The following is a 26,639-nucleotide window of genomic DNA, read 5'->3' as shown; positions in this document are numbered from 1 at the left end:
TGGGATGTAGAAAGACTCACCGCGGGTATCAAAAATCCACACTGCTTGGACACAGCCACCAACGCCAAAAAGACACAAACAGTTTGACACTGGAAGTCCCGTCCCTTTGAAGAGCTGCTCCTCCATCACTTCAGAACTACTTTAAAAAGGCAACTTTACCTCCTAAAACCAGGTGAAATATTTCAACCGACAAGATCGCCTTTTTTTTTTTTTTTTTTTAAAAAGACACGGAGGGAACAAAGACGGGGGTTTACAACGGGAAGGAACTGCCAACTCTCTTTAATCGTATACGGCTCTGTCGGGCGGAGAAGTCGGCAAAGCTCAAGCCTTGCCACGTCCACCCAGAATTACACAGCGTTTTACAACTCCACAGCACGGCACAAACGTTCCGGCTCCGCCAGACACACACACTGGTCACGCTTCACCACCAGCTGCACGTGCGACTCCTCTTTCAGCGTCTCGCGACTCTTCAAAGGATTCTTCGGATTCGGGTGATCCCCGCTGGGCTGGACACTCACACGACGTCTTGCACTCTGCACAAAAAAACCTTTTTGACAGCGTAACTCTTGCCATCGCCAGTAAATCACACAGAAACCCAAGGATATTTTATCTTCACCAACACAGTTGGCATTTTCAATGACACTCCGGTAATTTGGAGGTCACTGCCATAGCAAAAAGGTAATTTTTTTGTTGTTGTTTGAGGCAGATAACAAAGTTCTAAGCTACTTGGTGTTAAGTTAAATTCACTCACGGCATCAGAAACTCAGTGCCTAATGTACGTTTAAAAATGCAACGCGAGCTGTGCCCTGCTCGTCCTAAGGTTCTGCCTGGCAACACGGTCATCAGCAACAGTTTGTCTCCCTTTGTCCCCAAACCTGACAGTGTGACGTCCCCCGTGGGGACAGGGACAGCAGAAACCCTCAAAGCTCGCGGCCACCACAGCCACTCGGAACAAGGCTTATCCAGGATCCCTAGAAAAAAATTATCCAGGATCCCTAGAAAAAATAAACGATGTTCATGTGATTTCTTGAATCGGTGTTTTAGGATTTCTTGAATCGGTGTTTTAGGATTTCTTGAATCAGTGTTTTAGGATTTGTGAACGAGGAAAAACCACAGCTAGAAATGCAACAGTTTAAACTAACACAGGGTGAAGTCAGCTTCTCACGGTAAAGCAGACAAGACATCATTACTAAGCTACACCTTTCCCGTCCCCTTCAGGTGACGATGCTCTTTTCCTTTTAGTCTCTGAACCTCAGAATCCACCCGCACGACGTACAGGTCCCATTTCGGCTCTTTTTGAAGAGCCAGTGAAGGGCTGCAGGCAGCAGGCACTGAACTGTCAGAGTCTGAGAGAGGTTGGTCTTCATCCGAGACCGCGGAAGCTCACATTGTGATCAGCTCCAAGTCCCAGACTCCGTTCCGGCCACGTCGATATCGCAGGAAAACACAACGTACCATTATTCAGAGCCTGCAGCTGACACAGAGAACTCCATCTAGTTGCCCACAGACTCGTCCAGGTGCCTCCTCAACTCCGTTCCGTCAGCTCAAAGACGCTGTCGATCCAATACTCAGCGTAGGAGAGGAGCATCCTTTTATTCCAGTGCACAAGTTGCACATATCAGTCCGTTCGAGACCAAGAGAGGGTTAGAATTTAAGAGCAACAAAAGCGACACACCTTTCACTTGAATTCTCCATGACCACTGATGCATGAGTAAACATGCGCTGCCAAACAAGCCTGGCCCTCCCCAAACAGACCAAAAAAACACAACTGAGAGATCAAGTCGACAACACATTCGCTAAGATCAACATAACCCTAAACGACACCCATTATTATTGGGGGGTTTTTTTAGTGCAGTGCCAGTTTCAGAATATTTGTGAAAAACAGTGAGGCTCCACACTTATGGCATCCAAAGAAGAATTAACGACTTGTAATATGTCAACGGGTACATAGATCGGAAAAACTTCGCCACGGAAGGTTCTGTAACAAACCACATCTCCCCCCAGCTCCCGTAGCGAGGTCTGGTTGATTAGGTAACAGATTCAACAAAATCTCTGAAAGTGACAGTGTGTATTTTTAGAAAGGAGGAACTATGGTTATACTACATCATTCACTGGATTGTTCCACCACTGCTCTGTAAGTTTTACGGCATAAATTAAAAAAAAAAAGAGAGAGAAAAAAAATAAATACATTGGCTCCTATGAAGTCAGAAGTGGTTTGGGCTGCATAGTGGAGGGGTGAGAGATGGGGGCAAAATTTACACACTTTGCGACAAAACAGGAAGCGCCCGCAAAGTCGTAGAGGAGAAAGCCAAGAGTTTAAGTGTCCTCGTTCATATCCTGGCTGTCTGTCCGAGCGATTTTCCGTGGAGGCGCCGAATTCTCACCTTCTATTTCCACTTGCTCTTGATCTCTCTTCTTTGCTGCGTTCTGTTGGGACAGAGAAAACCGCAGTGAAACTCTCCGAAACCTCAGAGCCTGGTGGGAATTAGTGTTGGTAAGCTGAATTTTTGCTTGTAAAAGTTTTCAGATGAAATAGAGCACTGCGATGACCTAAGGGGCCCAGGAATCCCCACTTCTCACTCTCCAGCGCGAGCTCAAACACACTAATTCGCGTGTTCCTCATCCAAAAACTCAGCGCTTGTACCCCAGGTACTGACACAGCCTCATTAGTGCAGGCACATTCTGCACAAACTCATCTGGTTTTTTTCTTAACAGTCCCAGGACCAATTTGCCAAGGTCACAAAGGGAAAACTGCAGCAAGTGGGAGATAAAACTGCAGCCTCGCAAGGTCCAGACTAAACACCGAGTTAGTGCCCCCATGTTGAAACGAAAACTTGTCTTTTTACAAGTGTTGTGCAGAGACAGGGCCTCCTTGCATGTTTTCTTGAAGCGCTGTTCGCACTTTCTCTAATTAATCTTCAATATTTTGATTGTGATTAATATTCAGCTCAATTAGCCCAAGTCAGCAAATCAAGGCAAAATGTTAAGAAAACACAACCGTACCTTTTTGTCCCACTGCTGATGTAAATAACGCAAAAGTATATTTGTTTTTTCTGTTACTATGACTGCCAAAAAAAAAAAAAAAAGAAGAGAAACATACTGAGGTCATTTGGAAGATGACTTTTAAAACAGTGCAGTAATCACCACATTACTTCACATTCCAAGTATGGTCCTTTTTAATAAAAAGGACAGTATGCAGGAACACCGATCGCTTCATAAGGACAGAGGAAAAGCACAAAAAACAATAACTAGCCGTACAGTGCTAATCACTGTGGTGACAGTTCTGTAATATCACCTGAGCTGAAGTTTAAAATAAAGGAGATTATGCATATGCCGGATTTTCAACAGTAGAACAGAACAAAGTTATTAAAGCTCTCAAACTTTGGCGTGCAGACTCACTTTGTTCAGATGGATATTCTCTCGTGGGAAGATATACTGATGGTCTTCTATTCTGTAGAAGAATTAGAACTGTTAGAGAACGAAGACGGCAAAAAAGGTGATTTTTAACCCAAGCACAGCTCACCCAACCCAAAGGCCCTCACTAATACAGGCTACAAATGCACTGGGATATTCTGCCTTGTTCCACAACACTGTGCGGTTACAGCTTTTTAAAACACACATATATAAAGAGGAAGGTCCTTTTTTTTATGTGTTTTTCAGGACATAAGACTACTATTACAGAATGTATACGTAAAGCAAGCACCACAGCTGGGGTCTGGCTGATGCGAGGACACGTTCCTCACCAAAGCAAGCAGGAAGTTTTCCTTGCCAATCCCGACTCCTGAACTATCAGCTGTGATCATACATGAGTTTTAAGACACAAAATACCTATTTCAGGGGTTTTTTTCACCCTTGGAGCCATGCGAGAAAACCTTCCCCCAAAGCCGCAGGATGGGGCAATACTTACTGATGCTTTACATACAGAGTCCGCGTGGAATCTGCTGAAGTTGCTTTTGTTGTAGACTGGTAATCCTTTCAAAAAATCTGCCTAGAAATACAGAATACAAAGAAAGAAGGAGGTAAGGAAGAGAAGAGAGATATTCTGGTCACTGTTTGCCTTGTGCTGATTCCCAAAGAAGTCGATCAGGTCATTAAGAAAAACGACTGCAGGAATTGATGGATGCTGCCAGGTCCCAGTTTCAACCCCCAGTTTCAACATTTGGCTCGCTAGATTCCCAAAGTTCAGTAATTTGGTTAGAAAGCCGCTAATTAACCATCTTTTGGCATACAGGTGATTAAAAACAGGTGTGTGTCCAACTGGGAAGATCGGCACCACACAGATTCAAACACCGCTGGCGTAGCGGACCAGAATTCCCAGTAATTTACCACCATAAATCACGACATCACACGAGAAACTCTGCCACAGCTACGCTGACGTCCTTGAATATCACACCAGATCAAACCAGTTGCTCTATCCCTTTCCCAGTTAACATTCTTTGTCGCAGCCCCACAGAAGGACGAAAGCCCAATCCTTTTGTTGAAGGATCACATCCCTACGCGCGTCAAGGCTACTGGTACATCAAAGGAAAAGAAAAACACCACCAAGTTTTGCTGGGAGCAGTTAGATCACCACGCACAACAAAACCGTTGATGGCAGGAGCAGCAAAGCTCTTTGCTAAAAGCCGCAGGAACCCCGCGGAGCCTCGCGTTTTAATTAAGCCGCAGCAGCATGAAACAGGAATTTCCTTCTCAAAAGTGAAAGCGGGGGGGGCGGGAAGAGAATATTATGGGGTCAGGAGAAAACCGGGCTTCAAAGTGTGTTGGAGCCTCTCTGCTCGCAGCAGAGACAAAGGAAAATGCCCAGAGATGTCTTTAAATAAAGGGAAAATGGGGCATAAACGCAAGATGTACCTGTGCGATGAGCAGGAGAGGCCCTGAGATGGGCCCTTCCAAGTCATTAGAGCAGCTCCCTGTATCGTAACGATAATTGCTTCAAGATTCAAAGCCTGTTACGCTCAACACTAAAGGATTCTACTCCAGGACGTCCAGCACCTTCTTTACAAGCAATTTTAAAAGGATGGTAAAGCAGCAGACGAGGAGTCGTTTAACTTCAGCGTGAGAAGCAACACACAAATTGGGCACTGATGCTACGAACTGCCAGGTTGGAAGACTTTGTTTCCATTTAAATAAAGCCATTATTTTTATTAACACTGCATCTTTAATTCAAAACAAAGAGCTATAATTAGCCAAACCCAAAAATATTATTCATACTTTTGTTCTTAAAAAGAATACTACTGACATTCTACCTTCAGCCCTTCCCACAGGCCTGGTCTTAGAAATAATCTTGTTAAAATACTGGACAATTCCAGCAAATTGCAAATTCCTCTTGCCCATATCATCCCCACAGGCCCAACACTATTTCCCTGCACTTTCGCTTGCCGCTTCTCCAGGACAGAGACTTCTAAAAGGCGCTGCCAGACAGAGTTTCCTCCATATAGCCCAGATTTACAAATTATTAATTACATTACTCTGTTTAGAAGGATCGAGGATCTTTAAAAATAATCCGTTACATTTCAAAGCACCTCGCTTCCCCATCGCATTAAATTTGCAGGCTTTCTATGACAAAGTCACCTGCTCCAACACACCAGCCCAATCCAGAGACAGACACAGCCTCGATTTATTTGATTGCGGTAAAAGCCCGACAACTACTTGGGTTTATTACCACTTGTAAGAGTGGAAAATAACTGCTCTTATTTAGGAGCACACAATGTCAAGTGTCTCTTCAATAAGGCACAGCTCAACCCAAAGTTCCTCACGCTCGACTATTCCCTGTTTTCCAAAACGATGAGACGGACTTTTCTCCAACCCAGGCTATGGTCAAACACTCATCACCAGTTTAACCAAAAAGTCTGGTTATCAGCAACACAAGCTGTCCCTCCGATAAGGATAATCCTGCTGCATACCGGACATTTCGGCAGCTACCTGCTGATACGACCTCAGAAACCACCAAAAAGGCCACCCCAGGGGAATTACTTGGAGTCATATTCCTGGATATTCAGAACTAGACAATACCCCAAGTGCAACGATCCTTATCTGCTCCAAGGGCAGCAGATAAATAAGCCCCAGCATGGTGTTTACACACCGAGTCACAGCTCCCGTCCAGTGTCACATGAGGAAACGTCCCCCCCCGGGGCACCTCCTGCCACTCGTTAACCAAGGAAAGCGTAGCCGGGCCAAGAGAAGTGTCCTGTGTGGAAGTGAAAAACCAGCACCTGGACCCAGCAGATGCTTCGTTTCCTTTGGGGAAAGGCAAATCCCCTGAAAACCCTGACAAAACAAGTGTGATTATGCAACCTCAGAAGACAACACTGGTTCCTTCTACAGTTTGGGAAGTGAGGGAGAGATAAGGTGTATCTACTGTGTCAACAAGGTGCTCAGCTTCCTAGGAAGATACCAGTCTTGAGCTAAAAGCAGAAAGGTGAAAAAATAAACATATATACACACCCCATTCTCAGCTTTTTAAAGGAACTGCAGTAACAAGGTTCAGGAAGATGAGGCCCAGCACAAACGCTGAGAGCAGAGCCCTGTCCCAGCACACACGGCGAAGAGGAAAATCACCGACACGGGCTTGGGAACGGCCACCTGAGCTCTCAGCCGCAGAACATCCATACACGGAGACCGCAGGGACATCCCTGGTTTTCCTTTAGTTACTGAGGTGCAGAAGAAAAACCCTCCTCCTCAAAAAAATTAATATGTTGCTACAAAGTGGAGAAAGGAGCCTGGAAGCCTCTTGGCTGTAACATCCACCGCCAAATGCTCGGGCGCAAAACCTGTTGCTGCTTGGGGGACACAGAACAGACTGAACAACCTCATCTCAGGTCTGTTCAACCCCTCCAGGGATGGCGACTCCAGCACTGCCCTGGGCAGCCTGTTCCAATGCCCCACAGCCCTTGGGGGAAGAAATTGTTCCCCAGATCCAACCTCAACCTCCCCTGGCGCAACTTGAGGCCGTTTCCTCTGGTCCTGGCGCTTGTTCCTGGGGAGCAGAGCCCGACCCCCCCTGGCTCCAAGCTCCTTTCAGGCAGGTCAGAGATCAGAAGGTCTCCCCTCAGCTCCTGTTCTCCAGCTGAACCCCCAGCTCCCTCAGCCGCTCCCATCACACTTGTGCTCCAGCCCCCCACCAGCTCCGTTCCCTTCTCTCAACTCGCTCCAGCACCTCCCGCTCTGTCCCTCCCGGGGATGGGGATCCCCGCCATCTTGGGGTGCGGGACACCCCGGATCGCAGCGACCTCCCCGCGGCCCCCCCGTCCCCCCACCTCCGCCGAGGCCCCGAGCGAGGCCTCCGGAGGCCTCGGGCCCTGCAGGGCCGCGGGCCCCGCCACCCCGGGCTGGGTGCGGCTGCGGGGCGCGGCCGTCGGGGCAGCAGCGGCGGCGGCAAGGAGGGGAGGGGGGAACCCCATGGGCCGCGCTCTCCTCACAGCCCCGGGCCGGGGCCGCCGCCATTTCGGGCGGGGGGCGCGGGCCACCTACCATCTTCGCCGCCGGAGCCGTGAGGAGCCACCCCCTCCCCCGCCGCCGCGCCTCAACGCAACCACCGCCTCCGCCGCCCGCCCCGCGCAGCGCTATTGGCCTGCGCCGCGCCGTTCTGGCCTTCTATTGGGTGTCCCGCCCGTCACTCAGCGGGGCGCTGGGGAGCATGGGGTTAGGTTGAAGCAGGAAGTGCCCGCACGGACGGGCTTGGGGTGGGGGGGCGTGGCGGGCGGGGCAGGGCAGGGCGGGGTGACCCGGATGTGGCGGCGGCCGCGGGGCACGCTGGGAGGTGCAGTCCGTGCTTTGGTCCTCGTTAATGACGCGCGTTAATCAGGCCGGGGAACGAGGCGGTTAATTAGCAGCGCTGGGAGACCGGTGTCCAGGAGAAGGGAATTCCGCCCCTCCGCCCTGTCCCCAGGCGAGAACCAGGACCCTGAAGCACCTCAGAGGGGTGGAGGAGCACAACGGGCAGACCCTGACAGTGTCAACTATTAATAAAACCAAACTCCCTCCACCTCAGCCCTAATTCCGCGCTCGCGCCGTCCTCCCAAAGGCTCCAGAGCAGCCGCATCCGCACGAACAAGCCAGTTTTCCTCTCCCCGTTAGCTCCACATCAACACTCAGCACAGGGACATCAAGGTGAGCGGCGGGGCTTTAATCACAGCTCAGCTTTTCGCAAGTTTCTCTTTGAATCGCGCGTACAAAGTGCCGATAATTTCACAACTCCAAAAGCAGCCAATAAACCAACCCACCCCCAAGCCAGCGCGATTCTCCCGACACGAGAGGGAACGTCGGTCGTGGCCGCTCGGCACCGACGCTCAGACTGGGTCGTGCCAAAGCTGCAGCATCTCCAGGGCTGGATTTGGGGCTCCCCGCACGGGGCTGAGCCCTCAGTGGGTCAGGGACTTCCTGCCCTTCAGCATGCGCCGCAGGATGACTGCCACGCCGCCCGGCGTGCTGATGCGCTTGATCCAGCCGTGCGTCCGCTTGCGCTTGCGGTTGTTGGGCTGGTACTCGTTCCCGCGCGACCGCGCGCGGATCTGCTGGCGGCTCCAGGGGGACACGGGGCCGGCGCCCGCGGGCGGGAGGGCGGGATGGTGTCTGAGGGAGCCGGAGAGGAGCGAGGCCGCGCGGAGCTGAAACGGGCAGGCTGCAGCTGGCTGGAGTAGATAAAATCTTTGAAAAAAAAACAAAACAGAGAGTGAGAACCTGGCGCTGACGGGACAGTAAAGGGCCGTTTCGCAGCCCTGAGGGACAGGGTGACCCCAGCACGTCCCTTCCCCGCCCCGGCGGCTCCCCCCGGGGTAGCACCACTCCCCGCTCCGCCTTCAGCCCGTTACCGGCCGCCCAGAACCCGCGCCCAGAGCCGGCCCAGCCCCGCCATGGCCTCCTGGCAACACCGTGCTCCCAACAACGCCGCTCCCTATTGGCTCCGCCCTCCCGGCCAATCACAGCCGGCGGAGGGCACGTACAGCGCGGCGCAAGGCCCGATGGGAGTTGTAGTCCCGGGGAGCGCCGGCCGCGCTGTTACCATGGCAACGGGGCACGGCCTACGCCCCCGCCGGCTTGCGAAGCGCCGAGGCCTCATGCAGAGCAAAAGCCGCCTCTGAAGGCTGATTTATTCCTCGCCAGGGCGGTTCTGTGGGTGCCAGCTCCGTGCGTTGGCCCCTCCAAGGCGGGAGGGACAGGCCGGGCCCACGTGCTGCCGCCCTGCCTGTGAGGGGTGAGCTCTGGCTGCCCCCAAAATTGCCGCGACAAGCAGGGTGCTGCGCAGACACCCGGGTTTGGAAACCCCACCGGGCACCACGACCGCTCCGGCAAAGGTCAAAGTGGTGCTGGGACTGTGATCGTCTCTAACGTATACATAATGTATAGAGAGCAGCAGCGTGTAGGATGTGCCGAGGCACCTATGGAGAGGTTCAGCCTCCACCCATCCCTGATCCCTGAGTAGGTGAATGTGATTATCTGCATTTTATAGAGCAGGAAAATGAGGTGCGGGAGGATGAGGAGATGGAGGAGGGAGTCACTGGTAACCCAAGGATCTCAGCCATCCTTGCCGTCTGCTCTGATCATCAAAAAGATCCTTCAAATTGCTTTCCTGGAGGCAAGCCCAGCCGTATCGCCAAGAACCAGCACCAGCTCAAGGGTTTTTCTGCGCTGGTTTGGTGTGTTCCTGCCAGAACTCAGCCTGTCGGAGTGCGGGCATGCGACTGCAGCCCTCCCAAACCTCTGGCTGTGAAAATAAACCCCAAAGACATTCACCATATTCTATTTGTCCTCTTGCCCCAGTCCCTGGGGGCTGCAAGTTCATGTTTTCGGTGCAGGGTCACCCGTGCTGAGCACTGACACGCTCATGACCTCTGGGAAACCACGAGTACCAGAATGGCAAGAAAACAGTAAAAGGTAAAAAAAAAATAATAATTTTAAAAAAGGAATTTATCCTATTGAAAGGGGCAAAAAAAGCCAGGGTGAGTCCTTTGGCTCCTGGCAGGCTCCCTGGGGCGGATGGGGGGGCTGCGCTGGGGCTGGCGTTGAGTGGCAAATCTCCTTGTCTGTCACACCAAGAGCCCTCCTCTTTAGGAGGGATTTAAGGGGCTTTCTATGGCTCTAGACCGCAAGGACAAACAGCACCCCCAAAGCCCAGAGCTCCAGTTATGAAGCTGCTCGTGGGGAGAAGATGGAAGAAGAGATTTCGGGCTAAAGCGGATGAGCTGAGCTGAGGGCATCGCTCTGTCCTTCGCACCAGACCAGGCGAGAAAAATGTAATCGGAGGAGCTGAAAAAGCTGAGCAGAGCCTGCCAGCGCTGGCACAGCCGTCTCATCCTCTCCCCCTTCGCAAGATTTAAGGCTTTCATTTGCAACCTTGACTCCTGACAATCCTTGTCAATAAATGAGGTGAGCATCCTCTTCTGTCTCTCTTTGTGCGGAGGACCGGGAGCACAAACCGTGATGTAGGGCATGCACTGAGAGCGGAGGAAGGTGCTCTTCATGGGGAGCAAAATGGCCAAAAGGTGTGGGTTTGTGGTGTTTTTTTTTTTGTTTGAGAGGCATTAGATGGGCTTGCGGGGAGAGAAGAGGAGATGGCAGCCTCACAGCTTCACGGCTGTGCTTAAAAACCCCCGTTCTATTCAGCACGCTTTGAGCCTGGGGTTATAAAAAGCTGCCCAGCGATAAAACTTAAGGGACGGCTTGTGTTGTGATGCAATTGCAGTAAATGATTGCCGGCTCTGCCCGAAGACCCGCTGTTGCTAAGTGCATGTCAAATCTGCTCTGGTTTTCGGCTGGAGATGGAGGGGGCACCTGCACGCATCGCTGCCTGCCGGAGGGGGAAGGGTTTTCTTCTTCTCCTGCCTCCTCGCAATGGTTTCTCCCAGCTCACTGCTGGAGGACTCTCGCTGCCGGAGGAATCCAACCGCCCGTTCTGTGCCTACGCAGTGCGACCCCCTTGGAAACCCGGGAGGTTTGGGGAAAGGGAGGGTGTTAAGTGGAATTTTGGCAGTGGAGGTCAGGCGCAGGTTACTCTGCTGTGCGTTGCATAATCTTTTGTTTCTCAAGGTCTTCTTCCTTCCTAAAGAGAGCTGTGTGGCAGGCAGCCAGACGCGGCTCCTGCTGCCGTATGTCTTGCAGACACTCGCCTTTCCCTGCCGTGCCGTTTCTTGACCCAACGCGATTTGTCCGCATCCCGCAGGGCCCTCGGCGAAGTCCCACTGCCCACGAACAGGGACAGCTCCTCCACCCTGGGGATTTCAGGGCTGGCTCGTTGGTTTTCTATTTGCACGACTGGTAAAAACTTCCTGCCTGCTTAGTCCTGGCTGTCCTGGTAAAGCTGCTATAATTGTATCAGGATGGGGAAGCCAGGCGGAACAGAATAAATCCAGATGCTTGTCACCAGCTGAAGTGGCTTTTTCACATTCCCCCAGAGGGAAGTTGACTTTGCAGGACCAAGACTAAACAGCATAAAGATTTTCTTGCATGTATCTGAGATCGGCGCTTAAACAGTCATTCCCTTTATGCATTTCTCAATGCTGCAGTTTCGCCACTTTGCAGCGAGTGAATGATGGGGGGAGGCTGGGAAGAGGATAATAATATTTTCCCATTCCTCAGGAGTGTCGTGTGTCATCATTAATACTTGTGAGCCCCAGGGGGAAGGGATTAGAGCTGCACAAATTATGATGGCAGGTCGGATTCTGGCTGCGGCATGTCTCCCTGGCACCTCTCCTCCAAGGATTTGCAAGGAATTAGTAGATATCGAGTCTCTGCTACTCCCTGCGAGGATGCAGGGAGGGGGATGGAGCTGCTGAGCCCCACGGGTTCTATGTAAGCCCCATGGGCTCGGTGTCAACCCCACGGGTTCTATGTCAGCCTCACAGGCTCTATATCAGCCCCATGGGCTCTATATCAGCCCCACGGGTTCCATGTCAGCCCCATGGGCTCCCTGTCACGTTAGCCCATCGGTCTTTCTGCCCTCTGCCCTGCCACATCGCGTCTCATCCCATTTTTCCCCAGCTGTGACATGTTGCTGTCAAGTTGTATAAAATCGGAGGCGCTGCAGCCCGAAGTAGGTCAGTAAGTTGTTTTTCCCCAGCTGGGTTGCTCTTTGCGGTGGTTTGGGGGGTGGATCCGAAGGTGTCTGCGTTGTCGCTCTGGGACAAGGTCTGGACCTGGACAATAACTCATTCTCCTGGGATTAACCCCCAGCACGCCTTGAGCATCCCCCTCTCAGCTGGGAGCGGTTTCCTGGGGGAAGCTGCGATTTTGGGGGGGACCAGGACATGGGGATCAGCTTGGGGCGATGCCACCCGCCTTCCTGCACCGCGTCCTCGGCCTTGCGCGACACGGGGGCTGATGGCAGGTTCACGCCGCGCCTGACTCATTGTTGTGCCTGGCTTTATGTAAGCAGTGCCAAAACCGCGCTCTCTGCCGGGGGCGGCGATGGAAGGTACCGGGATGGATCTGGGGGGGAAAGCAGCTCATCGCCATGGTTACCGGCATCTTCGCAAAGTTCTTCGTATCCATCTGGTTTCATTTTCATCTCCCGGAGGGAACATCCCTTGATGTTTCTGGCTGCAGTGGCCGCGGCAGACGGGGTGGTGGGTTCGAGGAGGCATGTGGGAGGCAAGACAAAGACTAACGCGGAGTCAAATCCCTTCAGCTCCCATCCCTCCACTTCCCACCCAGCACAGCTCAACCGGGACCTGCTCCCCGATGGGATTCAGGTGCTGTTTGCTCAGTCTGAGACCCAGCAGAGACTTCCACATCCCAGACCATGAGCCTGGGAGCATCTGAGCGGAGGCATTTCAGCCCCAGGAGCCGCATCCTGCCCTTGCAGGGCAATCTGGGCTTGTCCCCAGGGCCGGTGATGCTAGAGAGTGGCTCTGTGGCCTGAGCCCCTGGATCTGCCTGCAGAGCTCCCGACCGCCAGAGCCTTCCAGCAAATCGATGCGGGAAATGAACAGGATGGACTAATCGAGTTAATCCTGAGAAGTTAATCAATGTCCTGTTTATAATCTGTACAGAGATCGTTAGGAACCTTATGAAATGGAGGCATGGCGCAAAAGTCAGGCTCGATGGAAATTGGCCATGTCCTGGTTTTGGGGACCCTCCAGGATTTCCCCGGTCAGCAGCGAGGAGAAGGAGCCCCCAGCACCAGCTTTGCTGCATTTCCCGTCCCCAAAATCCAGCACCCAGAGCCCCACAGGGTGTTTGCGGGGGCGTTGGGCCGCTGTCCGAGAAGCAAATGCTGGCTGCTGGCCCGAGGGCTGGCAAGGCTCCGCGGTGAAGCCACTCCGGCTTTGCCAAGGGAACCGCCACCCGGAGCAAACAGACTGGTTTATACTGGGGAAATCTGTGAGCCACATGTTGGGCTGGGACCGGAGCGTTTGGGCAGGCTCCTCTTCCATAATCCTGCCGGCTGCACTCGAAGGATTGTTTGGGGAGGAAAACACTGACCCCTGACAGCACCACTGGGATTTAGGTGTTTAATTCCCCTCTGGGAACATTCTTTTCCTTCTCCTCCTCTCTGCAGGGGCTGTGGTCGGTACCCACAGCCGCTGGGGGGGCAGCCGGTGTCCCCTCCGCAGGGACAGCCCCTCTGCGCAGCACCCGCTCCGGCTCTTTACCCAACAGCATCAATAATTCACTGTGTTTTGCTTCATCAATAATAAACGCTCATCAAGCTGCCAGCTGTGGGGGGCAGGGACCTCCCCAGTCCCCTTGGCGCCGCCGGGACGGCGTTGGGCTCCGGTCCCAGCACCGATGTCCCCAGTGTCACCAACCTTTCCTACCTCACATCTGCCTTTGCTGGGGTCTGCTTTTGCTCTTGGCCAGGCTCGGTGCTCCCTGTGGCCGCGGCCCCTCCCAAAGCCATCCAAGCGCATCTGGAAGAGCAAACGGCAAGGAATGAGCCTTGGAGACAGCAAGGACGGTGCCACGTCCCCCCAAGTTTGTATTTGGTCCATCCCTGGCTTTCCTGTTGTATTATTTTCAGCCTTGGTTTGCAGAGCGACTGTAATTAAAACCTTCACTGTAATTTCCATCTCTCACCATTTTTATTAGTGGTTTAGACTGGAGATACATATATATATATTTGACTAGTATAAATAATGCATTTTCATAACTGAATATTTCCTTAGCCTCATGTTTAGTGCCAGAAACAGCATTTTCATCACAAACAGACTTTTCTTTGCGTGTTACTTCCCTTGGCCGGAGCAGATCCCGCAGCTGCGTGCCGGGGACTGCAGGGGTTTGCAGCTGCTCCGGTGCATCTCTACATCACACCGCCTCGGTGACGGGGACATGGGAGCACTGGGTCCATCTTCGGTCACAGGCCCATTTGCAAGTGGTCAAGGAGGGCTCTCTGTTTGGGGAGCACCACATTCACCCCCCCGGTGCATGCCTGGGGGCACTGGCAGCAAAGCAGAAAGAGGGACAGAGCTGGCCCCGTCCCCTGTGCCACAGCCAGGACCCCCAGCACATCCCCACTGGGTGCTGGAGCTCATTATTAACCCCTCCTTTCTCCTGTCCCCCCTGTTTTCTTCACTGCAGGGAGCATAATGCTGAACAGCATCACTGATGGGCTCCTCTGCTGCCTGATGGGCAAGACCACCAACGCTGTGGGGCCACTGGACAGCGTTGAGTCCAGCAACGGCTACAGCTTCTTGGAGGTGAAGCCGGGGAGGATCCTACGGATCAGGCACAGCGCCCCAAACCACCCGAGACCGGAGGGACCTGAGGAGCCGCTACCGGGGGGGGCGGAGCGCGGCATGGTGCACTGCAAGCGCAAAATCACCGTTTACCGCAATGGGCAGCTGGTGATCGAGAACCTGGGCGACGCTGTCCGCTCCGAGATCCTGCACTGCCAGAACGGCTCGGCGGAACCCAGCAGCACAGTGGAGCTGGAGCTCTCCGACCTGGCTGGCCAAGCTCCCGGCCAGGCTCCGGCCGGCACGCCGGGCTGTGGCACACCGGGCTGTGGCACGCCAGGATCCGGCACGCCAGGATCTGGCACGCGGGAGGCAGCTGCAGCCCCTGGCAAGCGCCGGAAGCGCAAGCCCAAGAAAGTCATCAACATCGACTGCAAGAAGCAGATCACGAGCTGCAAAGGGACACACAGCGACGTCGTCCTCTTCTTCATCCACGGCGTGGGCGGCTCGCTGGACATCTGGAAGGAGCAGCTGGACTTCTTCACCAAGCTGGGCTACGAAGTGGTGGCTCCCGACCTGGCTGGCCACGGCTGCAGCTCCGCTCCCCAAATCGCCGCTGCCTACACCTTCTACGCGCTGGCCGAGGACATGAGGGCCGTCTTCAAGCGCTACGCGAAGAAGAGGAATATTCTGATAGGACACTCATATGGGTAAGAGTCCAGTGGTTTCCAGAAGGGAAGGGATGGATTCGTCCCCTCTGCCCTCTCCTTGGCAGCAAATGCTCGACAAATCCTGCACTTTGGAAGCAGAGAAGCAGGGAGGAGTGTGGGGTTTCCCATCCTGGGTTTATCCCTCAGCTCTGATCTCCTCCATCCTCTTGTTGTGTGTCCCTGGGTCCAGCTAATCCCAGAGCCCATCCTCCAGCAGGGAAGCTGGTGGAGCTCAGCCTATAAATAGAGTAAGCCCGAGAAAGTCAATTAGATGGAGACTAAGCAGTGCAAAGAGTGGGACTGGGAGGACAGGGAGCCAGAGATGGGCAGGATTAGATCAGGAAGAACAGGCTGGTCCCAAGCGGGTCCCAGCACCCCGATTTGCTCTGCCAGGAGTGAAACCACAAGCTCAGCCTCTGCAGGGGTTTGCTGGGGTCACCCTGCCCCAAAAAGGAGGAGCAGAGGTCAGATAAGGGGATGTAGCCTGAGCCCTGGCCGTAGATCCTTGGGATGCAGCATCCCCTGGGGTCAGAGCATGGCTCCCATGTCTCTCTGTCCCCACAGTGTGTCCTTCTGCACCTTCCTCGCACACGAGTACCCGGACCTGGTCCATAAAGTGATCATGATCAACGGCGGCGGCCCGACGGCACTGGAGCCCAGCCTCTGCTCCATCTTCAACATGCCCACCTGCGTGCTGCACTGCCTGTCCCCCTGCCTGGCCTGGAGCTTCCTCAAGTGAGTCACTGTCCCCGAGGGTTGTCCCCAAAGCCACCATGGGGACCCCCAGCATGGCAGGGACACCCCACGCTCCCATCCCCGCGATGCCGAGGCACCACGCTGGGTTAACCCTCTGTCTGGCTCCCTCTTGTAGGGCTGGTTTCGCTCGCCAAGGTGCCAAAGAAAAGCAGCTGCTGAAGGAAGGAAACGCCTTCAACGTCTCCTCCTTCGTGCTGCGTGCCATGATGAGCGGGCAGTACTGGCCGGAAGGGGACGAGGTTTATCATGCTGAGCTGGCTGTGCCTGTGCTGCTGGTCCATGGGATGCACGACAAGTTTGTCCCGGTGGAGGAGGATCAGCGAATGGCCGAGGTAGGGGACAGAGTGGGGACAGAGGGGTGGGTGACGGCTGGGGGCTGGCAGCAATGCAGCAGGGGACTCATTGTGACGCTGACACTTGTTGCTGTTACCACCTCCCTCCAGATCCTGCTGATCGCCTTCCTGAAGGTGATTGATGAGGGCAGCCACATGGTGATGATGGAGTGTCCCGAGACGGTGAACACGCTGCTCCACGAGTTCGTCCTGTGGGAGCCCGAGACGCCAGCTGGGGACGTGCAAGGGGAGAAGAAATAAAGCAGCGGGACACGGTGACCGGGCCGCTCGCTCCAGTGGGAGAGATGTTTTGGAGGGGTTTGTGAGAGCGGAGGGGTGCGGCGGAGGCTGTCCTCGCCAAGAGCTCAGCCCGTTTTCTTTCCTGGCCGAGCGCAGAGGCTCTCCTGGGCAGGGCTGCATGGGGCCGGCAGCGGGAACAAGGCAGATCCGGTCCCCATCCCCTCAGGGATGGCATGGCAACCGCTGGAGCGTCTTCATCGTGTTTCTTTGTAGTATTATTTTCCTCATGCAGTGACCTCCCGCCCCGGGGACAGAGAGGAGGTGGCTGCGGGGAGACTGGTCCCACCTGCAGCAAAACAGGAAGAATTTGGAGAGGTTCGTCCAGGGAGAGCGTGTTGGCTGGAGGACCTGAGCTGGGATGGCTTGAACTCAAAGGCTCCTTGGACTCAGCAACAGGATTTTAATCTCTGAGCCCCACAGCACCTCGCTCGAGCCATCTGTGGAGCTGGGAGGACGGGAGCACTTTTATTGCTGGCAACCGGGCACGTGGCGTCCAGCAGCTCCTGCCTGGCCTGGAGACAAGGACGAGGAGGTGACCTGCTCCTGTGGGCACAGTCAGAAGGACCATCAGGTCAACGGTGGGACTGGCACGGTTGCGCTGGGGAGGACAATGCCAAACCCCAGCTCTCCCCTGGTCCCCAGTGCCACCATCCGCGCAGTCACGTCCCCAAGCACCATCGCTTTAGGTAGCGCAGCGCTGGTTTCCACAGAGCCCTCCGTGTCCCTCCCGCTGCTGCGTCCTCGCAATGCTCAGAGCCATTGTCACCATGCAGCGACTCCCACGGTGTCCCATCCGCTAACCCTTCCTGGCTTCCAGCTCCTCCGTGACCGTGTCCCCGCCGGGCTCACACCCATCCCTTGTGCACCGGGGGACCAGCAATACACCGTTGCATTGCCACCATGTCCATCCTCGCCAACAGCTCCTGTACAGATCCCCTGGTCTTGGAGCAACACGGGGGTGACAAAGCAAACTGCAGCTGTCTGATTGTAACGAGCAACAGCTCGTTACCCAGTGACACTGATCTGTACATAACCCAGCACAGCCATCGTCTCCTCCCCTCCGTGCTTCGCATCCCGCTGTCAGGAGCCTGCAGGACTGAGAAGGTACATGAGAAGTGTTGAGCGGGGACCCAGGTGCTGTCACAGGCTGACAGGGTGGGAGCCTGAGTGAGCCAGGAGGACTCTGCGCTTGGGGGGTTACCCCAGCCTCCCCGCTTGCTTTCCCTCTTATTTCCCCCCATCTAAAACCAAAGAAACAACCATTCCCATGGAAACCTCACCCTCATCCTGCATCTCACCCAGCCCCCCCAAACGGGGCTGACATCACACCCGGGCACTCCAGGGCCTCCGGGCTGGGCAGGGAGCTGGCATCCACCTCCAACGCACCTTCCCTGAGGCTGAGCCCGTCTTAGTCCCCAATCTGAGCGGTGTAGAACAGGAAGGGTCCTTCAGAGCTGTCCCCAGCGTGACGTAGACCCTGTGTGACGAGTGTCCCCAGGCAGCCCCACCTCTGTCCCAGCACGGGGGCAGAGCTGCCCCTCTGCCTGCCCTCCCCGGCCACAACCTGTCTCATAATGAGAATTTTAATGACTCTGCATTAAGATCATTTCCACGAGCCTTTCCCCCCCGCAATACCCTGTCCTGGGCAGGGGACACCCCGCAGCACAGCCAGGGTACCCAGAAACACCACCGTACCCCAAAACACGGCTTAGCCGCCACCACCACCCCCCAGGCCAGCTCCAGGCGACCGTGGCTGCCCGGCCACCAACCACGGCTCTTCCACCTCCGTTTGTCACCAAGTCTGTGTCGCTTGTCCCCACGCCGCTCGCGCTAAGGCCAAGGCAAACCGCGCACCGCGACCGCACCGCCGAGCCACGCGCTGCCTTCGTGCCATTTCAGACAGTAAAGCCGTGTTATATTCTCGGCCGTGTTATATCCTCAGCCGCCTCCATCTCAATGGTGGGGAGAGACACGCCGGGCCCAGGGGGTGCCTTGGGAGCACGGCAGAGTCGGGGAGCAGAGCCAAAAATCACAGGCGGCTATTCCTTAGCAAAAAAATAGACCTGCAGTGATTTATTTAGAAAAATCGAAAAATCCTCGCCAGTGTTCATGACTTAAAAGCCATGCCCAGAGCACAGCCGCCTTTTTGGCCATGGCGGAAGGGAGGTGCAGACAAGGGGTGTCCCCCAGCCCCCCCCGGGATGTCGTGCGGCCGGAGCTGCCGCTCGCCCTCGGCCAGGAAGATGCGCAGGGCCCTGTGCAGCATGTGGACGCCCAAGCGCTGGCGCCGTGCCGCCGGCCAGCTCGCTGCCGCACCGTAGCAGTTCCCCTTCCTCTGGTTGGTGATGGTCTGCAGCCCTGCGGGGAGGGGGTCAGCACCCGAACTCCCACCACCACCCCCCAGCAGCACCCACAGCCCCATGTCCCCCACCGGCACTCGCTCCCTGGCAGCTTTTCCTGCAGGAAATGGGGGTTTGGGGGGTTATGACCAGACCCTGTGCTGGCAACCAGGGACCCCAAAGTCCCCGTGTCCCCCAGGATGGGCTGTGTCCCCCTAACTCCTGCATAGGGTGGGACAGAGGGATGCAGGGAGTGGGGACAGTGGCAGAAATAACGCTGGGAGCTGGGACAGGGGACCAGGACAGCACCATGCCCCACCCGGGGTTCCGACTCACCCAGAGCCTCGACGAGGCAGCTCTCCCGCGTATATGCCTCGGCCGGGACGGAGTTCTGGAAGCAGAGCACAGAGACAACCCCCTGCCCGCTCACCCAGATCTCCAGGATGCGCCGCACCTTGGGGCAGCCCTGCAGGACAGTGGGGACCGTCACCACAGCCCCAAGCCCCCCATGCAGCCCCCAGCCCATCCCCACAGCCCACTGCACCCTCTGCGTCCCAGCACGGTGCTGGCTCAGCGCCTCGGTGAAGTGACAATATGGCCGTGCCCGTGTCCCCTTGCCCACGTAGAAGATGGCTTTGACGAAGGTCCTGAAGCACTCGGCCGGGCTCAGGCAGTGGGAGCGCAGCGGCAGGTTCTGGGTGATCCTGGGGGTGCAAAACCTCCAGTTTTGGGGCTTGATGCCTCCCAGGGTTCCCCGCTTGGGGACAAGGGACATGGGGGCAGTGGCGTGGCCCTACCTGGGGTCAAGGAGGAGGTAATTGAAGCTGGACTTGAGCAGCCCCTCACGCCAGCGCCGGCTGCGGTCGGGGCGGTCGAACTGCTGGGCCAGCACCAGCTCGTCCTGGGCGCAGTCGGGGATGTGGCCGGTCCGCAGCGCGGCCACCAGCTCGGGACTGTGACCTGGGGTGGTATTGGGGGACACCATCAGCCCCACGCTGGCACCGCGGGGCAAAGGGGGTTCCCCAGGACTCACCTGCCGGTGTCCCCTGGTGTCCCCTCGCCAGCTGCTCCAGCCGCCGTAGGTACAGCCGCCTGGTGAACTCGGTGACAGGACCCGGGTTGTCCCCCAGTGCCCGCAGCCGCCGGCGCAGGGATTCATCCGAGAGGGGATGTGGCAGCACCCTGCACCCTCGCCCATCCCGGATCCCGGTGTCCTTGGGGCTGCTGGTGGCCTCTGTGCTGGGGCTGTGACACTCGGCGGGTGCCTGGCCCCCCTCCTCATCCTCGGGGTGCTCCCCGGTGCAGCGGGTGCTGCAGCCGGTGGGTGACAGCAGCACAGCTGGTGGCCGCGTGGCCAGGAGGTGGCTGGAGCTCCCGTGGGGCCACAGGGGCTGGTGCGTCCCCAAGGGTGAGGGGTCGTGCCACCCAGAGCCACCCTCCAGCATCCTGAGGTTGGGGGGGCTGCCGGCAGCACAAGGGGAGCCCTGAGCATCTCTTGGGGTGGCCTGGGGGTGGCCAGTGTCCCCAGGGACCAGCAGAACTGTGGGGCTGGAGCTGGGGGAGCTGGTCTGGCTGGAGGCTCTGGGGAGGATCTCAGTGTCATCCAAAGAGCCTGTCCGCTCCCTGTCCCCACTGGACACATCCTCACCCCCCGGGGTGATGCAGTGCCCTGAGGTGGTGACAGGGTCCCTGGGGACACCCCGGGGTGCCCTGACCCTGGGGGGCCTCCGGGGCATCTCCAGCGTCTCATCGAAGAGGGAGGAGGAAGAGGAGGCACCAAGTCGCTCTGCAGAGGCCTGGAGGCGGCTCCTGGTCCTGGGGGTGACGTGGAGGTGCCTGGGGGGCTCCAGCCCCCCAAGGGCGATGTCCCCAGCTGGGCTGCGAGGGGGCTCTGGGGTACGGAGGAGGGACCCCTGGAGGCTGCACCCCTGGAGCCGCACAAGCAGCTCCCCCAAACCACCCACCTCTGAGCCATCCACATAGCGAGGGGCTGCCCTGGAGCCCCCCGCAAAATCCTCACCCTGTGCCCACTCCACATGTGGGGGGCTGGTGGGGGGCAGCTCTGTCCCCCTGGCTGCCTTGGGCTGGGGGGAGCGGCAGTGCTGAGCCCCCCCGGCCTCGCTGGGCTCCAGGGTCTCCACGGCGGTGACAAAGTGCTCGCTGGCACCACTGCTGCTGCTGTCCCCAAGGCTGCTGCTGTCCCAGCCACCGGCCCCCACCTTGAGCACTGTTGTTCCCAAGTTGGGGGCAGTGGGGGCCGCAATGCCCAGCCCTGCCCAGCCCCTTGGTGGCCCCTGGGGGACACCGGGACGACGCCGACTGACAACACCCGGGATGTCACCATCCCCAGGGCACTGGCACGTCACGGAGCAGCTGCTCAGGCCACCGCAGAGCAGGGGAGCTCTGGGTGATACCCCGTGTCCCCCTGGGACCCTCCTGCAACACCGGGGCTGGGGGCAGCTCAGGGACCCACCAGGACCACACTCCTGCCGGGGAGAGGGGCCAGGACTGTCCCCAGCACTGCGCTTGGGGACAGCCCAGGGGGGACCCCCCGTCCTTGTCCCCACTGTCCGCATCTGGGGTCCCTCCCCAAGTTCGTCCCCATCCAAGAGCAGTGTGCTGGAGGCAAGGGGCTGCGGGGGGACAGCTGGGAGGGCTGGGGGGGCTGGGGGACACCCCCACCAAAGAAGGGGGTCCCCCAAACCGCAGCTGCCCCCCAGCTCCTCCAGCAGCGACCTGCGAGTGCTGCTCAGGGGCTGGGGGACATCATTGGGGGCTGCGGAGGTGATGCTGCCTTCGGTGTCATCCTCGGTCAGGAAAGACAGGGAGCGCCTGGGTCCCCACGGGTCTGGGGACAGAGATGGGGATCAGTGTCCAGCCTGAACTGGGGGGGTGGGTTAGCCCCCCTGACACCCACATCAGTCGAGGGGACACCCCGGGGACCTCACCCTCCGTGGGGTCCCAGCCCCGGGTGCGCTGCAAGTCCCGCAGGATCATGGCGATGGCTCCTTTCCCTTCCTGCAGGGAGGGGATGCTACTGTCACCACAGCCAGGGCCACCACGGGGTGACACACCTGCTGGTCACCCACCCCACCGATCATGAGGGTCCCAGCACAGGTGGCACCTCCAGAGTGCTGTCCCTGTCCCCACAGCTGTCCCCACTGACCTGGTGTTGCAGCTCCGGGTCCCTCCCTTTCCTCAGCAGGAGCTGGAGGCACCCGCAGTCCCCCCGGGACACGGTGACGTGCAGCGGTGTCACCTCCCGGGCAGACCTGGAGCAGGGGGCACCCAAACCGGGCCGGAGTGAAGACACCCCTGTGCCCCCCCCGAGCAGCACACCCAAAGCAGCGAACGCACCTGCCCCCCCCGCCCTGCTCTATGCAGAGCCCCCCAGCACCATGCACGTTGCTGCACCGACCCCCGGCCCACGGTGCAGGACCAGGGGCTCCCCCTGCCCGGTGCAATCCCCACCCCGGGCGGTGCATGCAGGGGAACCCCTAAGTAACGCGCCCCCCCCCGAGTTACAGCACATGCAACGCACCCCCCCGCCCGGTGCAGCGCCGGTATTGCAGAGCCCCCCCGCGCCGCGCCCCGGGGCCATGCCCGTCCCCTGCCCGTGTCCCCTCTCCGTGCAATGTGCCCCCCCCCGCCCCGCTGCAATGTCCCATGTCCCGTGTCCCCCCCCTCCCCGGTGCAATGTCCCCTTACGGCTCGCGCCGCCCCGCGCACGCGCACCGCGCCCCGCCCGTTCGAACGGCCCGCGCGCCACCGCCCCGCGCCGCTCATTGGCTGACGAAGCGGCCAATAGGAGCCGGCCGCTGGGTAGCCCCTCCCACATGGCCAAATACGGTCGCAGCTTGGGGCGGGGACGCCCCGCCCATTGCCCCGCCCACCGCCCTCCGGCGCCACCCAGCGGTCTGCAGCGGCACTGCCCAGTGCCGCCCAGCAACTGCAGCGGCGCTCCCAGTAACGGCACCAGTGCTCCCAGTGCCCTGCACCGGCATAGCCCAGAGCCTCCCAGTACCATGCACCAGTGCTCCCAGTGCCCCGCACCGGCATAGCCCAGAGCCTCCCAGTGCCGTGCACCAGTGCTCCCAGTGCCCTGCACCGGCATAGCCCAGAGCCTCCCAGTGCCGTGCACCAGTGCTCCCAGTGCCCTGCACCGGCATAGCCCAGAGCCTCCCAGTGCCGTGCACCAGTGCTCCCAGTGCCCTGCACCGGCATAGCCCGGAGCCTCCCAGTGCCATGCACCAGTGCTCCCAGTGCCCTGCACCAGTGCTCCCAGTGCCCTGCACCAGCATAGCCCAGAGCCTCCCAGTGCCATGCACCAGTGCTCCCAGTGCCCTGCACCAGCATAGCCCAGAGCCTCCCAGTACCGTGCACCAGTGCTGCCCAGTAACCTGTACCACTGCTCCCAGTGCCCCGCACCAGTGCTCCCAGTACTCTGCAGCAGCACCACCCGGTTCCCTGCACCACTATCCCCCAGTGCCTCCCAGTAACCACCCACCAGCCTGCCCCATTGTCAGTGCCAAGAGCCCCAGCACTGTCCCTTGGGATCCCCACGCCAGCACCGCAGGGCACAGGACCCCCCCATCCCCATGGCCAGGGGGGGACATGGGGCCAGGGGGGTGACACCACCCCCAGCCCCCCTGGGCTTTCCAATCCACAGCGTCACCACAACACCCACTCAGGAAAACGTGTCTCTTTCCCTCATCCCAGTTAACATCATTTGGCCGCAGCCGCCCCCCTCCGCCACCGGCCGTGTGTCCCCCCGGCCCCGCTCAGACGGTGGCCTCAATCTCGGGGGGCTCGTCCCCCTCCAGCAGCCCGTAAGCCGCGTGGGGCTGGCAGGGCCGCTGCAGCGGGTGCGCCAGCAGCTTGGCCATGCAGTTGTGCAGCTCCACGGCGGGTCCCGCCAGCGACACCTCGTACTTGTAGTTGGTGCCTTTGGTGTCCAGGCTGCTGAAGAAGGCGTACATGTCCTGTGGGGGGGACACAGGGGGACAGGCAATGAGGGCAGGGGGTGACACAACCCCCCAGGCATCCCGTCCTGCATTTACCTTCCAGCTGGTCTCATCATCCTTCTCCTCCGCGCCGTTGTGGATGTAAACCACGTCGAAGAAGAAGTAGGGACACTGCAGCATCTTCTGCGGGGCGAGACGCCAGGGGAGGGTTGTCCGTGTCCCTGAGCCACCCGGAGGGGACACCAGGGGACGGGGGGGACCCACCTTCATGTGCTCCGACATGGAGAACTGCGGCTGGCAGCCCGGGCGGCCGAACACCAGGATGGTGCGGACCACGTAGGGCGGGGGGATGGTCTGGACGTTCTCCGTCACCGGCAGCTCGATCTTCTGCTGGCTGCACCGGGGGGAACGGAGGTGGCTCAGGGACCACCCCGCCGCGGGCAGGGCTGCCGGTGCCTCGGGGACCCCCCCCCGCCTTGTTAAAACTTAACGACAGTCCCACAGGGACAGTAGCGCCCACCACACAGGCTGTTTGGGTTAAAGGCTCGTGGCATTTTTCCAGTAAAGCAGAAAATTCGCAGCCAGCGTGGGAGCCCCGACCACACTGCCCCCCCCCAGCTGTACTCACATCAGGTTGAAGAGACCCTCCAGATCTGCAGCTGCAGGTAAGGACCGATCCCGGCACACAGAGCACTGCCCGCCCCCCGGCACCGGGGTGGCCCAGGGTGGGGAGAAAACACCAATAAATAAGGGTTTGGTGGGTCTGGGGGGCCGGTGTCACACCCTGCCCCGGGGGGACTCGGGGGCCCCATCTGACCCCCCAGCCTTAACGCTGACACCGCGCTGTGCCGCAGCCGGGGATGCCAGCGCAGCCGCAGAGCTGCTGCCATCTGCAGGTGACAGGCACAGAGGGACCCCAGTGTGCCTCAGGGACCCTGTTTGCACCCAAGGGACCCCCTCGGGGTCCTGCCCCCCGCCCCGTCCCAGCCCCACAGGCGGTGGGATACTGAAGGACTTGCAGACGACGGTCTCCAGGTCGTAGAGGCAGCTGCAGACCTCGCGGGGGTCCGAGGTGAACCCTGAGAGCTGAGAGGAGCCGGGGTGAGGGGGGGCGCGGAGGTGTCCCCATCGCTGTCCCCGGCCCCACGGCCCTGCTCACCCACGTGGCGTCGTTGTTCACCACGACCAGCGCGAACTCGTGGCACTTGTCGATCTTGTGCTTCGTCCTCACGAACATCTCGATCATCTTCTGGGAGATGTTCAGCGCGTTGGTCTTGGACCTGCCGCGGGGGCCGCAGCTCAGCAGGGACCAGCGCGTCCCCCGGCCCCCCCAATGGGGACAGCAGAGCCAGGATCCTCGCACCAGCCCAGCTGGGAGCAGCCCCCAAAACTCACCCGTTAAACGACTCCAGTTTGGGCAGCGCCATCTCCTCCGCCAGGTCCAGGCAGATGATCTGCGGGCGACACTGACGGCTGAGCCCCCACCAGCCCCTCACCCCGGCGTCGGGGCTGCCCCCCGTTCCCGCACCACTCACCACCTTCTCGGGGCAATTCACCCGCGGGGTCTTGACCTGGACCTCGCTGGGGGGCGCGGGGCCGGGCCAGGCGGTGCCATCGGGGGCAGCCGTGCCGGGGGGGCTGTCGTCGGCGCTGGCCGCCTCGCCCTCGCCCTCGCTGCGGTTGCCCACGCTGGCCTGGGCGCTGAGCGCTCGGTCCTCGGCGCCCTCGGGGTTGGAGCGGGTCCTGGGCCGCGGCTCCGGCGCCTTCTCCTCCTCCTCCTCGGCCGCGCTGCCCGGCTCCGACGTGTCCATCGCGCACCCGCGCTCCATGGTGGCTCCAGCGGCGCTGGAGACACAGGGGGGGTGGCCCTGGGGATGGCAGCGCTGCTGCAGCCCTGCACCCCTGGGACACTCCCTCTCTGTGCACCACTGGGAGCCCCCCACTCTATGCAGCCCCTGTTCACATACCCCCTGCACCCCTTGCTCTGTGCACCCCCTGTTCATGTACTCCCAGGACTCCTCCTCTCTGTGCACTCCTGTTCACATACCCCCTGGACCCCCCCGCTCACACACCCCTGGACTCCCCCTGTTATGTGCACCCCTTGCTCATGTACCCCTAGACCCCCCCCACTGTGTGCACCCCCTGTTCACATACTCCCAGGACTCCCCTACTCTATGCACCCCCTATTCACATACCCCCTGCACCCCCCACTCTGTGCACCCCTTGCTCAGGCACCCCCTGGGCTCCCCCCGCTCTTTGCATCCCCCGCTCACGCACCCCTGGACCCCCCCGTTCTGTGCACTCCTTGCTCATGTACCCCCTAGACCCTCCCTCACTGTGTGCACCCCCTGTTCACGCACCCCCTGGACCTCCCCACTCCGTGCACCCCCCCGGACGCCCCCACTCCGTGCACCCCTTGCTCCGGCACCCTCTGCACCGCCGTGCCCCCCCCGCACCCCCGTGCGCCCCGGTCCCGCGCGCCCCCCGCCGCGCGCTCACCCACTCCGGGCCGCGCGAGCCCCGCCCGGTCCCGCCCGGAAACGGCGTCACGCGTGGGGCTGCTGGGACTTGTAGTTCCCCGGGGTCCCGCCGGGCACGCGGGGGCAGGAGGGGACCCCGAATGTCC

General features: G+C 58.8%; 5 protein-coding genes across 9 annotated transcripts; 1 reads left to right on the top strand and 4 right to left on the bottom strand.

Annotated features, from left to right (window-relative positions):
- Positions 1-263: 263 nt before the first annotated feature.
- On the bottom strand, positions 264-7,533 carry DDA1 (DET1 and DDB1 associated 1). Its single transcript, XM_065652787.1, has 5 exons — positions 7,471-7,533; positions 3,908-3,988; positions 3,400-3,451; positions 3,004-3,065; positions 264-2,427 (listed from the first exon to the last, which is right to left on the bottom strand). Exons 1-5 carry the CDS (start codon positions 7,471-7,473, stop codon positions 2,317-2,319), a joined length of 309 nt encoding a protein of 102 aa, XP_065508859.1. The 5' UTR covers positions 7,474-7,533; the 3' UTR covers positions 264-2,316.
- Positions 7,534-8,104: 571 nt separating this feature from the next.
- MRPL34 (mitochondrial ribosomal protein L34) lies at positions 8,105-8,893 on the bottom strand. Its single transcript, XM_065652727.1, has 2 exons — positions 8,811-8,893; positions 8,105-8,646 (listed from the first exon to the last, which is right to left on the bottom strand). The coding sequence occupies exons 1-2, from the start codon at positions 8,852-8,854 to the stop codon at positions 8,361-8,363; spliced, it is 330 nt and encodes a 109-aa protein (XP_065508799.1). The 5' UTR covers positions 8,855-8,893; the 3' UTR covers positions 8,105-8,360.
- Positions 8,894-14,522: 5,629 nt separating this feature from the next.
- ABHD8 (abhydrolase domain containing 8) lies at positions 14,523-16,671 on the top strand. Its single transcript, XM_065652757.1, has 4 exons — positions 14,523-15,322; positions 15,887-16,057; positions 16,194-16,410; positions 16,522-16,671. The coding sequence occupies exons 1-4, from the start codon at positions 14,523-14,525 to the stop codon at positions 16,669-16,671; spliced, it is 1,338 nt and encodes a 445-aa protein (XP_065508829.1).
- Positions 16,672-18,798: 2,127 nt separating this feature from the next.
- Positions 18,799-22,287, bottom strand: ANKLE1 (ankyrin repeat and LEM domain containing 1). Of its 3 annotated transcripts, XM_065652697.1 has the most exons (8): positions 22,216-22,287; positions 21,998-22,067; positions 21,070-21,897; positions 20,083-20,940; positions 19,847-20,009; positions 19,594-19,753; positions 19,386-19,440; positions 18,799-19,068 (listed from the first exon to the last, which is right to left on the bottom strand). In XM_065652697.1, exons 2-8 carry the CDS (start codon positions 22,044-22,046, stop codon positions 18,818-18,820), a joined length of 2,364 nt encoding a protein of 787 aa, XP_065508769.1. In that variant the 5' UTR covers positions 22,047-22,067; positions 22,216-22,287; the 3' UTR covers positions 18,799-18,817. The 3 variants fall into 3 exon arrangements, with proteins under 3 accessions (XP_065508769.1, XP_065508770.1, XP_065508768.1); XM_065652698.1 differs by having other exon boundaries at positions 19,386-19,515; positions 20,083-21,897; XM_065652696.1 differs by having other exon boundaries at positions 20,083-21,897.
- A 1,449-nt stretch (positions 22,288-23,736) lies between these two features.
- BABAM1 (BRISC and BRCA1 A complex member 1) lies at positions 23,737-26,543 on the bottom strand. 3 transcript variants are annotated; one of them, XM_065652486.1, is made up of 9 exons: positions 26,513-26,543; positions 25,549-25,858; positions 25,409-25,467; positions 25,173-25,293; positions 25,021-25,099; positions 24,642-24,666; positions 24,278-24,407; positions 24,110-24,196; positions 23,737-24,031 (listed from the first exon to the last, which is right to left on the bottom strand). In XM_065652486.1, the coding sequence occupies exons 2-9, from the start codon at positions 25,840-25,842 to the stop codon at positions 23,831-23,833; spliced, it is 996 nt and encodes a 331-aa protein (XP_065508558.1). In that variant the 5' UTR covers positions 25,843-25,858; positions 26,513-26,543; the 3' UTR covers positions 23,737-23,830. The 3 variants fall into 3 exon arrangements, with proteins under 3 accessions (XP_065508558.1, XP_065508559.1, XP_065508560.1); XM_065652487.1 differs by having other exon boundaries at positions 25,549-25,881; positions 26,513-26,538; XM_065652488.1 differs by lacking the exon at positions 26,513-26,543 and adding an exon at positions 26,061-26,073.
- Positions 26,544-26,639: the final 96 nt, after the last annotated feature.

Source organism: Caloenas nicobarica, chromosome 27 (assembly GCF_036013445.1).
Source record: "Caloenas nicobarica isolate bCalNic1 chromosome 27, bCalNic1.hap1, whole genome shotgun sequence".
Classification (NCBI taxonomy): Eukaryota; Metazoa; Chordata; class Aves; order Columbiformes; family Columbidae; genus Caloenas; species Caloenas nicobarica.
This window is presented reverse-complemented; position numbering and strand designations above follow the sequence as displayed.